Here is a 13,147-nt window from a genome sequence, read left to right as displayed (position 1 = left end):
CTAAATATTAATTTGAATATAATATATATAGGCTACAAGTAAGTGTTCCACTATATTAAGACAATTTTTAATTAATAAATGCCAATTTCAATTATAAAACTGAAACGAGTAATTTACCCATTTGCATTTATGAAGGCTGTAGTTGCTTAATATCCAATTCTATGCTGTGGATCTGCAATTATATGGACTCCAGATATCTAGATCAATTATTTTTATGGGCTTTGTAAAACTAAGGTCATTGTTGAGTTTTAATTTTTTGTCAATTTGAGTATGAAAGAGGTAATACTGTAAAGACAGTGCAATATACATACTTAATTTAAATTGTGTACAATACATCAATTACTTCAAGTATTTTGTAAATATACAGATTTTTAACATTAAAAAAAGCACAACTATTCACTATGTACCAATCTGTTGTTCTTTGTTTACAGGAAGAATATTGCTTATTTAAAAAAGTGCTCTTTTTCAAAAGTGGATTAAATATGTGAAATATTATGGCCACTTGCTCTCCATGAAGGAATTTTTGCTTTATAATATGACACACTTATATAAATAATTTCTTCATATTAATAAATAATAATAACCATAATTTTTTTTTCAGTTGAAATAAACATATGTTTAGCCAAGTAAGTGTTATTTCTTTGCTTAATTTTGTAAAAAAAAAAAAAAAAAAAAAATGTGCATTGTATTTTGTTTTAAGGAAATAAAATCTCTTATATGATCTTTGTTCAGATGGAGTATGATTTAAAAAAATTAGAATTCCCTTATTTACATTATAGTAAATATGTACTTGATTTGGCAAGGAATAGATGCAGAAAAAGAAAACTGTTTGTCAAAGTTTCTAAAATATCTAGATGGGCTGCTGCCTCGTTAATTGAGGTATTTGGAGTTCAACTGTGTGTAGGAAATGGTTGTAATTTTGGTGTTCGATTATCGTGAAAAAGGAAAAAATGCTAATTTGCATAATGCATGTTCATCTCACCAGTAACTACACAACATGCAAAGAAAATTTCAATGTACTTTTTAAATTCATTAAGATTATTAATTGAAATTGGTTATGTTATTTGATACTGAAAGAAATTTCTGCACTTTAGTGCAGAAAATTGCTTTAAAGCAAAAGTAAAGCTTAAAACCAGCAATCAGTTTTCCTAGAATTTATCTTCACAAAAGGACCTTTGAAGAGAAACCTTATAATTGTTTTCAAATTTAATTTTCATGAGCCTTTAAATTTTATTTGTTGCTTTTTCCATATCTGCTATAGCCATCCTTACTCTTCCAAATAAATGAAGGATTAGTTCAAGAAGTTGATAAATACACTTGTAAAGTCTCTTTTATTTTTTAACTTAAAGTTATTAATAAATTTCTTAAGGTTAAAAAATATATAAAATTTCCATACCTGCATGGGAGGAAAAAATTCATTTCTAGAAAAATCTGGGGAAGTAATATATGCAAAAGGGTTTAACACTAAATTACATAAAATAAATCAATGCAGCTAAGAAAACAGAAGTTCAAATAAGAACTATTTATTTATCATAAAAATATAATAAGATAAAAAAATTACATTAGAAAAGTATATGTGATGAGATGATCATGTTAGAACTTGTTTTGGAATGTAAAATAGCTAAAATAGTCTAGCTTTTAGCTATCAAGTTAAGTCATTTGTAGTACCAAGCAACACAAATTTTAATAAATAACAAAATTCAACTCTCTTTTAACAGTTCTGATTCAAAACAAAGCAATGGCAAATACTCTTTGTGCTATTTAAGGAAGACAAATTTGTAATATAAAATGTGTAAAAATAATCTGATATTGAAGACTGGCATTAAAAGCACCAACTAAAACAGAGAAAATTTTAATCAATGTGATGGACTTATAATAATTATGGTGTGGGGGCTGAATGCAACACCTATATTAACAATAGATATGAATCAATTTTTCTTTCAAATATGTGTTTTTGATACTAAGTTTTTCATAGTTTGACTCAGGAATTAAAATCTAACAATCTTTTGAGGAGAAAACCGTAAATTTTGGGAATAGCAGAGAGCAAGGGGGGGGGAACAGATAAAGGAATTTAAAAAAGAGAGATAAAAAATAGATTGTAGTTATTTTTAAAGACTGAGCATCTTATGGTATGGGAAAATTTTCTTTAAAGCCTAATAATAATAATCAAATCTTTTGTTAAATACCAATCGTTTTTAAATAATTAAATTTCTGAGAAATCAATATCAAGAATAAACACTGAACTCATGAACTGTAATATAAAGGAGCTATTTGTTACTTAACAGAACTGGCTTGATAGGGCCAACCAAAATAATAATAATAAAAAGTTTTATATTTGTTTGTAGTGCCCAAAATTATTCCAGTCCTCACTCTCCACATACTTTTTCTTACATATGAATTTATTTTATTTTTGACAAATACTTTTTTGAGAGTATTACAATATTTGAAAGCATGTATTTGTACAAAATAACTTTTACTGTTAAATACAGGTAACTTGTACTTTTGTTTACAACACACTAAGCTTTTATTAATATCAAAAGTTAAAATTTTGCCATTTATTATCACTTTGTTTTTTAAAAAAAATTATCACTTCAAACCAGTAAACATCTAAAATAAATTTTGATTCAGATTGCACACAAAGTTTATCATTTTTGTATCAAAATCAAAAAGATCTTAAATCTCTTTATAAAAACATAAAAATATATACACTGAAGTGACAAAAGTCATGGGATAGCAATATGCAAATATACAGATGGCAGTAGTATCGCGTAGAAAATGTATAAATGCGAAGTTACATGTGAAGAGGCTTTGACGTGATTATGGCTGCACGACAAAAATTAACAGAGTAGTGAACGCAAAATGGTAGTTGGAGCTAGACGGATGGGTCATTCCATTTCGGATATCGTTAGGGAATTCAACATTCCGAGATCCACAGTGTCAAGAGTGTGCCGAGCGTATCTAATTTCAGGCATAACATCCCACCATGGACAGCGCAGTGGCTGACCACCTGCACTCAACGACCGAGACCAGCGACGTCTGCGTAAAGTTGTCAATGTTCACAGACAAGCAACACTGTGTCAAATAACCGCAGAAATCAATGTGGGACGTGTCCGATAGGACAGTGCGGCGAAATTTGTCTTCCTTGGGCTATGCCAGCAGAAGACTGACTCGAGTGCCTTTACTGATAGCACAACATCGCCTGCAGCGACTCTTGTGGGCTCGTGGGCACATCGGTTGGTCCCTAAACGAATGGAAAACCGTGGCTTGGTCAGATGAGTCACGATTTCAGTTGGTAAGAGCTGATGGTAGGGTTCGAGTGTGGCACAGACCCCACGAAGCCATGGACCCAAGTTGTCAACAAGGCACTGTTCAAGCTGGTGGTGGTTCCATAATGGTCTGGGCTGTTTTTACATGGCATGGACTCGGTCCTCTGGTGCAATTGAACCGATCATTGACTAGAAATGGATACCTTCAGCTATTTGGAGATCACTTACAGCCATTCATGGACTTCACATACTCAAACAACGATGGGATTTTTATGGATGACAATGCACCATGTCACCGGGCCACAATTGTTCGCGATTGGTTAGAAGAACATTCTGGACAATTCCAGGGAATGATCTGGCCACCTAGATCGCCCGACATGAATCCCATCAAACATTTATGGGACATCATCGAGAGGTCAGTTCGTGCCAAAAACCCATGCCACGTCAAGTTGCTGCACTTCGCCGGGCAAACGGAGGACCGACAAAATATTAGGAGGTATCCCATGACTTTTGTCACTTCAGTGTATATATTGCATTATTAAAAAAATGAATGGTTAAAAATAATATAAAATTTAATAAAATAAACCTTAATTTTGCAAAAGCAGTGAAAAAATATATGCTGATTCTACTATATATATGAATGAAGATTCATTCGTGTCTTTAGAAGTCCACAAGCACATTCTATTTAATTTACACTTTATTTGGAAAAACAATGGTAACATAGCAAGGATGATGATCAAGTGCTATGGCAAATCAAGTATAAAATGCCTTCTAAGAATTTTTGTAACTCCCAATAATTATCCTTTTGAAATGCAAGATTTATGAAATTTTAGGATTTAAAAAAACAGCTAAAAATGGACAGATTCATATTATCATTGTCCTATCTCTTAATATGTATTTGAGGCTGCTAAGAAATTATTTTTTTTAGTGTTATTACAAATTTAAGAATAAATTTCTAATTATAATATTTCTACAAATCTACATTAATTACTGATATTTAAAAGTATTGAATTTTATTCAAGTGCTTCCTAAATCAAATAACTGGTAATTAAAAGTGAAATAAATATTCATTCATTTGTATAATGAAAAAGAAATATACAAAAATTTAAACATAAAATAAAAACAAAGTTTCATTCTGGAAACAAAATGTTTATTAAAATAGATAACAATATCAATAAAATACCAACTCAATTATGCATTGCTTTTTAAAAATTTTTCTATAAAGCCTTAAAAAAATCTACTAAAATCTTTTTACTGTTAAAAAATATATTCCTGTTACATATTACAAACTTTCTGTCATATTTCCTTCAATTAAAGTCATGATTTTGGGTTAATTGGCTGATTAAGATAAAAGCATTCAAAGGCTGTCTGTCTAAAGGAAGAAATAGCTCTGTGAAAAATTTTATGAAATACGGTATGGTAAATTTACTAGAAAGAATATCAGATGTAGAAATTTTACATGCAAATGCACATTTATTGAATTAGTATTTAGTCTCGATTTTTATATTTTTTCTATAGAACTACACCTGTCTAGTTTAAGTACAGATTCATGTGAATTATGTATTTCAATGACTAATTCTAATTAAACTGTTATTTAATTCACATTCATACTGATTTCAATTTAATGTTGATTTCCCCCTCATCCTCAAATTACAAAAAAGAAAGAGGGTCTTTTGCTTCAAAAAACATTATCACAAATTTACTGAAGTGAGGTACTTGGAAACTGAATAAGAAAATCTGGTAACCCATTCCATCTGTGTGTATACAGTATCAGAAATTTTTATTTAAAAACAAAATTATCCCAAGTATTTCCACACAATATGCTCAGGAAAATTAATCATTAAAGGCAAGAAAAAAGAGCAAGTAAAGAAAAGACAAGTAAGAAATTTAGAATGAATTATGTAAAATTTTCTATAACTATGTAAAATGAACCAACAGTCAGACACATAACCAAAAGTTTACATATTTATATGAAATTCTGAAATTTAATGGTACTCTTTTGATAATTTCACTTCTTTTGGGTCTTTGTGAAATTGGTTCTAAATTTCGTATTTATTGTCTTTATATATATATGTGATGTACCAGCTTTAGTCGTAGCTTAAATTATCAGACGATAAGTTAAAAAAAAAAAAAAAAAAAAAAACAGGATCCATTTATTATTATTCAGGAGAAATAGCAGTTACAAAATCAGATATCCAGAGTAAATAAAAAAGAACTACTAATAACATTTTGTATGAAGTTTACTGCATCGTGACATTTAAGAAAAAGCCCCGATATTCTTTTGCGAGTCCTTTTATAGCCTCTGGAAAGATGGAGCTTCCAAGAAATGACGTCAGCCAATCCAGTTCGCTTTAAATGTTTCCAGAACGATCTATAACTGTACTTGTAGAAAATGCGGGAAAAACAACTTGACTACGGAGCTGTGGATTTAATTCCATGTACTTTCAAATAAGAGAACATCGCCATTAAAAATGAGAAGAACATAAAGTTAGAATTTTAAGTGTATTCTTGACTATGGAATTTTATTATTACATATATACATGTAAGGAACAATATGTAAATCAGCTTTATAATTAAATTTAGCAATAGGCTTTTAATTCTTCAATTTGGGTAATTCCTCTCTGTATTCTAAAAATTGCAATAATTTTTCTGGGCTGCGTCATTTCTAGATCAATATATGACACATGGCTTGGGTAATGCTGATAACATATCCAAGTCAGAACTTGAACTCAAAATTTTGAGAATTGAAATCTTTCTAACCTAAACCAAAACCTTCTCTGGGTGAGCCTCAACATTAAATAACTGCACACTTTAGATTCTGCTTTCTTCAGGTAATGATGCTAATTCACTGTGCTTACTTCCTATTGTAACAGTCAGTATCAAAAATGTAAACAGGCATGATTAAGCGCGAAGTGAATCCTGACCACAAATGTTAATTTAAATAAAAGTGGAATTTAATCCGCCTCAAGTCTGTCTTAGTCATTACGGATTCAAAATTTAGCATTTTATGCAATCAGAATTTTTACTCTTCAATATGGATCAACGTTCTATAAATTTTATGTACTATGCCACCAACATTGCCACATTTTTTTCTCTTTTTCATCACATATATATATATAAATCCACATATTTTGAAAAATGTATGCATATATATATATATATATATAAACTAATTCATTTTATTCAAGATATAATAAACATGAATTCTAACAAAATGTTTATCATTTATAAGGTAGTTATCGCATTTATATCGAGGTCATCTTTTGCTGCTGGGAACTGCTTTTTAGATGCATAAAATGCTATCTATTGGATCTGCATATAAAAGAATAAATAAGATATTAAAAATGGCTAAGAAAAGCTTTTACATGATATTTTATAATACATAGTTTTTTAAAATATTTCAAATTGCTCCTCTTAAAAAAAGCATTACAGCAGTAAATTGTTACTTTTCAATTTGAGTAAAATTTGGTATGTAGGAGATTAATAATAGTTCTTCAAGAATAATTAATTTTTCAGTTTAAAAAAAAAAATTTAAATTTTCTCTATCTGTTTGCTTGTTTTATGCATGAAAAGAAAATATATACAAATGAATGTTTACAAACAGTTTTTGCATACCAAAATTAAACAATAACAAAGAAAAAATATAATGAAAATTGTTCTGTATATTTTCACACAGTTATGCATGTGTTAAGTACTTTTTATTTACATTAATGCATCTGCATTCAAATAATACTGAACATTTCTTTAAAAATTTGTTCAGTAGTGAAAATGCTTGTGTCAATGAATTAAACTATTTATACAGTGTTATTTGAAACAGAAGCTTAAAAGAACTTTAAAGCGTTTTGAATTCAGAGATGATGTTTAAATGTTAAAAACAGTATATGAAACTTCTTAAATGTCTACTGGGAAACTTATATTCATTAATTACTTAATTTAGATATTCACACTTCTTCATCTATGAACAGGGCTGGCTTTCTGCAAGCAAAGAATAGTCTTTGCCCTATCGGTGGCTGAAATTGGATATAACCAATTAAAACTGACAGAATTTGGCAACAGTTGGCAGGAGCTATAAAAGTATTTAAAATGTTTCAATTATCAGAAATATTACTTCACTAAATTAATTTCCACACATATAAAATAATATACATTAATAAAATATATTTATACTTTAACAATATTCGATTGGGTTTTTGGGATTAGGTTATTAAGCACACTAGGGCTATCTTCCTAAGGGGAGAGATGCCTTTGTGGAAAACATGCTAGAGAAACTAGCTCATATACATGTTACACATGGGAAAAACCATGAAAATGCCATGCAATTAGCCCGTTCACAGGATTCGAACCTCGGGCCGAACTACCAGTGTTCAGCGACTTTACTGCTCGGCCACTGCAGGGCCATTTGAGCAAGTATGTAATACTAAAAATGAATAAAGAGTAAATACATTTAATTTTGCTTATTCAACAAAATTAAGTGTTTAAATTAAATCTTTAATAATAAAAAAAAAAAAAACAGAATGTATCTTTCCTTTAAGGCAGATGTTTTTTGCATGCTTTGATCACAAAACAAAGGGGGGGGGATAAATAAATCAGCAAATTTTTGAAAAATAAAAAAATTTCTCACTGCCCTATCAGTTAATTGTATTATGTCTAATTTTTGATTTATGAATTTGATGGTTTTATGCGCAGAAAGAAATTAATAAAGAGGTTAGAGCAGAATGTTCAGAATGATGTTAATGCTAAACCCAATAGAAGGATAGCACACCACAAAATGTTCAGTGATAACACTAATAAACCTAATCACTTACTAGATATTTCAACTCCACTAACTAAGAAACTAAAATTAGAGTATGGGGAAAAAAGAACCTGAAGACAGACTTTCTACTTAGCACCCTTAAAAATGTGCAGAGAGATCTTACATGTGGTAATAGCAACATTCAAGCTGAAATCCATTCTGACAGTGAGCATTCTCCTTTACACACAGGATCTGTATATTACGTTATACAGTCCCTAAGAGGAAGAAAAAAAAGACTGGATAATGCAAATAATAAAAATGATTGCCTAGTACTATGGTGAATAGTTGAAATACATAATGCTGGATGAAGCATATGATGAACTGAAAACAGAGTCCATGGTGAAATGGTTACAATGATTAAAAATAGAATACAACTCTATAATGACTTTATTGCAATTAATACTGTTCATTACTAGTACTGAATATCTGCATTTTCTTTCATTCCATGAATACTGCTAATAATTGTGCAATGTAGCCAAGGTAGTAATAAGAGTAGACAGTAAAATGCAGTTATAAACTAAAAGCTGTTAAAATCGACTTAAATGAGGTAAAAAAAAGGCTTACAAAGCTATTTGACTCTTATAACTCATAACTGTATTACTCATTTTCTTGTGAAGTGTTATTAAGAAAGAAATCTTTAGAAAATATGACAGATAAGGTACTTGGCTTAGAAAAATACACAGCTATTGTAAAGTCACAAATGTGGAGAAGCACAAAATGGAACAGTTTGATAAACCCTTTAGGAAACTATTAGTACTGCTTACTAAGACTTGAAAATCATGAAGATACTGCAAAGTATTGTTGAAATGATAAACAATATCATGATTATTAAAGAAGGAGAGTGCTTGATATGGCTGTTAAAAAACATATTGCTCTTGCACTGGATATCCAAAAATTGATTGTTGTATTATGCTAATGAAATTCTGTTAATATTAATAGCTGACAAACTCACAGAAACTTCAAAGGGGGGAGTTTTAGTCAGACAATAAATAATTAAACATTACTTCATTCAAAGAGCATCATGGGATCTAAATTTCAAACGAGTGGGAGCAAATATAAGACTAATGCTGGATAAAGTATATGATGAACTGAAAAGAAATTACTTCACATTTTGTCCCTTACATTACTTACTTTCTTATCAGTTCCTTTACTTAACATATATTTTTTCTCATGAAGTTTTTGAAACCTTTTATGTGGCAGTCTAATTTAAATGTAATGCAAATGAAGACGGTAACATTTATTTGCACAATGATGATAGTCCTACAAGTACTGCTGGGTTTCAAAGAAAATTCTCCAACTTTTCATTTCTTTACCATAAATTAAAAACATTTTAAATTTTGAAACAGTGAAATTATTCTTCTGCTAAAAAAAACTTTAGAAAAATGTTAGAATTTGAGTGGTGAAATATTATATATGACGGTTGAACAAGACTAAAGATTATGGTTCAGCAAGTTTAATTTTAAAACACATTTTTTTCTCCTACTTAGTGGACTATAATAAGCCATTAATTATGTTCTGAATTCTGCCATTTTTATGATAAACTAGTTCTGTCATGCCAGTTTTAGTTGGTCATTACGTTTAACAATTTCGGCAACATTTAACCAGCCCTGCCCTTGAAGAAGTAGAGAAAAGTCATTTTAAAATAATGATAAAATGGTAGTAAGTGAAACATTGCAATATACATATGAAACTTGAATCAACAGCATTGTACAAAATAATTTTTGCTCCTGAAGAAGGGCCATTCACACTGAATTCTTTTTCATTTTTTATTCAAATTAATTTCAAATCAAAATAAACTTTTTAACCATTAAAAGCCTGAAACACCTTTTAAAATATGTAATGAAAATAAGCTACAAATTTCATTAAAATTTTCAGATAAAAAATTTCAATATTCTAAACAATAAACATGCAAGATCAGATTAAATATAAAAATACTACATTGTGATTTTATTCATAATAAAATGATTGAACATTAATAAACACAGATAAAAGAATTTTCCTTTAAAGAGTTAAAAAACAAACATAGTGATTGTGCTTGGTCTAGTCTATGTTACATTTTATCAACAAGTAATTTGCTCTTATTACAGTTTTTTGGTAAGGATGGAATGCATGGTCTAAGATTTCTAAAATAAGAAATCTTCAAAATTTCTTAAAGCTATATTTAAAACTTAATGTTCATATTTGTACTTTAAATATTTTATTAAAAAGGAATTTGTTAATCATCTATTCCAGGAACTTTCCACTGTAACTGCCTTCCAATTTCATATAATTCTTTCAATGCTTCTTTGATTTTCCCAGACTGCTCCAATTCTACATACTTTTTGTACAGTTGAAGAGCTGTTTTTGCATCTTCAATAGAGTCATGAGTTTCAGACTGTATTTTGAGATCTGAGGGAAAACAAAATATTTGTAAGGCAACATATGAGTATATAAATGCATAAGAGAAAAACTCTTATTAATATTATGTGCTGTAAATTCAACAGGTATACTCTTTATATTACACTTATTCACAATTTGTCTCTTCTACCCCATGCTGTATAAATTACTTTCAAATTTAGATATGTAATGCAGTTTTTCATACTATATAGACTTTTAAATACCTTGCACTATTTTATAAAACTATCAGACCAAATTTTACAGTATCAGAATATCATTTTTAGTAATTACATTTAATAAATTAAGTAACGATTTTAAAAATATTTCAATTATTTTATAAAGAGAAGATTATTAAGATAAATTATTATATATTTGAATTTATGTTGAAAATTTTGAATTACTGCTAAGAATTGGTGTTAAAATAACTTGCAAAATAATTATTATTGGATCTAATCAAATTTGATTTGAAATAAACACCGAATAACAATTATTAGATTACTTAACAAGAATCAGCATAATACTTGTCCACATGAATATTCTTGTTGCTTTAATTCCTCCAATAATTACTGCTAAGAAATGTCCGGATAAACTTTGAAAACTCCCATCTTATAAAAAAATTAACTTATGTAACTTTAACTATTGGTGAATTAATACACCAATCAGTTAATGTGTATTTGCCCAACGGATGGATATGATTGTATATGGAGAAAATGGGGGGGGGGCTTTTAGTTTTGCCTAAAATAAGAAAATTAGAAATGTAATTATAATAATAAAAACAAAATTTCAATAATGGTATTGCAAATGACATTAAAGTGAAAGTTATTAATAATGATATAAAATTTTGAAGTTTATTATGATTATTCAAAACATGCAATGGGTGTATAAAATTCTTATATTTATGACATTGTGGAAAAAGTTTTGAAAAGCCTTCCTTGAACAAATATAATGAGGAAGATTCTAAACATAATTGTGACAAATTACTCTCTTGGGCTTCCTTTAAAAAAAAATTTATTATTGTACATCCTATTTTTAAATATTCTTTTTCAGCACTGAAAGAATAAAAAATTATAGAGTCTCTATAAATAAAATAAAAATGATTTGAGAATTTTACCTATAGAGAGTGATTTATTTAATAACGTGAATATGTGCAATATTATTAACCAATTATCAAAGAAAAAGCTGAAGAAAAAAATAAATACAGAAGTTGCTTTTGTTTTTGTTTATCTAGTTTTTGGCCAAACAAGTTTTTTAATTTATGAATTTTATGCTTTTATTTGGCATAATGGGAGTAAACTGACTTTTTATAGCTCTGAAAGTTTTATAAAACTTTGCCAGTCATTTTGCTTCTACTACTCCTCTTGTGTATTTTGTTATGAAGAAGGATGCATTACTGTTAGTAGCCCATAGGTGATGATGGGCTTACGTGGTCTTGACACTAGTTGCTCTCAGTTGAAAAAGAAGACAGTAAAACATTAAAAGGAATGATTTCTTTGATATTAAATAACTCAAATTGTACCACACTATGAATGTTCCAACCAAGTGCATAGGAGAAATTTGCTTCCATGTTTATTGGATTTGAAATTTTCTCACCGTTTCCCGGGTGGACATTGTTTTTTCATCACTAAATTCATTGTAGAAAACTCATTTCTTTTGGCATGCTATAATATTTTTTGTCTCCTGTAAGAAGCAAACTATATGTAGCGGATTTTGCAGTTTATTTGCATCACTCTCACTGTTTTCGACATGCTTATGCAACAGCATGCTGAAATTTCCAAATGGATTTCAGGTGTTCACTGAACTGTTGATTAAGATGTATTCATAGTTTCCCAAATTATTTTATGAAAATCTCTTTGCATAATCACCTGCAAAATTACTGAATGGAACTGAATGCCTAATTCTTATGCTACAATGAAATCTGTTGAACCATCACTGATACTCACGAACATCTAAATGATTTGAGAAATTGCAATGATATTCAGAATTGCAATAATTTCATCATAGCTACAATATGAAGGAATATATAATGCCTTATATGAGCATCCCTATCTTTACCATTATTCCGTTAAATGCTCTATTAAAAGCATTGAATGAAAGCACAATGCATATCTTTATTAAGCAAGAATATATGCTTGCAAAAATAACTTATGAGTGCCCTTCATATATTTTTATGAACATGACTAATTCAAAATTTTGTTCTTGACAATTGTTTAGGCTTTCTCGTACCTAATACAAGAATGTTAAAATATTTGAGAAATTTAATGGCTAGTCTTTTAATGGGATGATGACAAATAATACAAATTATCAGAAAATTTCTTATAAATATGTAAATACAATTAAAAAAATCCCTTTCCCCCCTTTTTATATTTTTTTAAAATATAATTTTGTGCTTTGGTAGGGGAACAAAAAAGATATAACAAATTTTAACATACTGTTATATCTTTTCCTAATCAAGACACATTTATGATGTGTTAAAGGAGAGAATATCTAAAAATTTGAATTAAAGTGAAGCAAATATTTTGATATTAAAAATATTGCAAAGATGTTATGTTTCCATGTACATAAAATGTTGCAGATCAAAGTTATTTCCCAAACAAACAAATGATTTTTCAAATTCAAATGCCTACTTTTAATTTTTAATACACTTAAAAATACTAGAAACTTATACACAGCAAAAAGCTTAATAGATATTTGATTACAATATCTTTTCTTTTAC

The 13,147-nt window shown here is 28.9% G+C and overlaps 1 protein-coding gene across 3 annotated transcripts in view; it reads right to left on the bottom strand.

Moving 5' to 3' along the window:
- Nucleotides 1-1,507: 1,507 nt before the first annotated feature.
- Nucleotides 1,508-13,147, bottom strand: part of PAN2 (PAN2-PAN3 deadenylation complex catalytic subunit PAN2) — a 129,322-nt gene continuing 117,682 nt past the window's right edge. For all 3 annotated transcript variants that reach the window (XM_035356466.2, XM_035356468.2, XM_035356467.2), the window contains exon 27: nt 1,508-10,446. In XM_035356466.2, coding sequence (XP_035212357.1) covers nt 10,274-10,446 — 173 coding nt within the window. In that variant the 3' untranslated portion in view covers nt 1,508-10,273. The remainder of the gene's footprint in view (nt 10,447-13,147) is intronic.

Source organism: Stegodyphus dumicola, chromosome 3, assembly GCF_044657685.1.
Source record: "Stegodyphus dumicola isolate Sdum_Otavi_A_Nest chromosome 3, ASM4465768v1".
Taxonomy (NCBI): Eukaryota; Metazoa; Arthropoda; class Arachnida; order Araneae; family Eresidae; genus Stegodyphus; species Stegodyphus dumicola.
The sequence above is the reverse complement of the archived record's forward strand: the minus strand, read 5'-3'. Positions and strand labels throughout refer to the sequence as shown.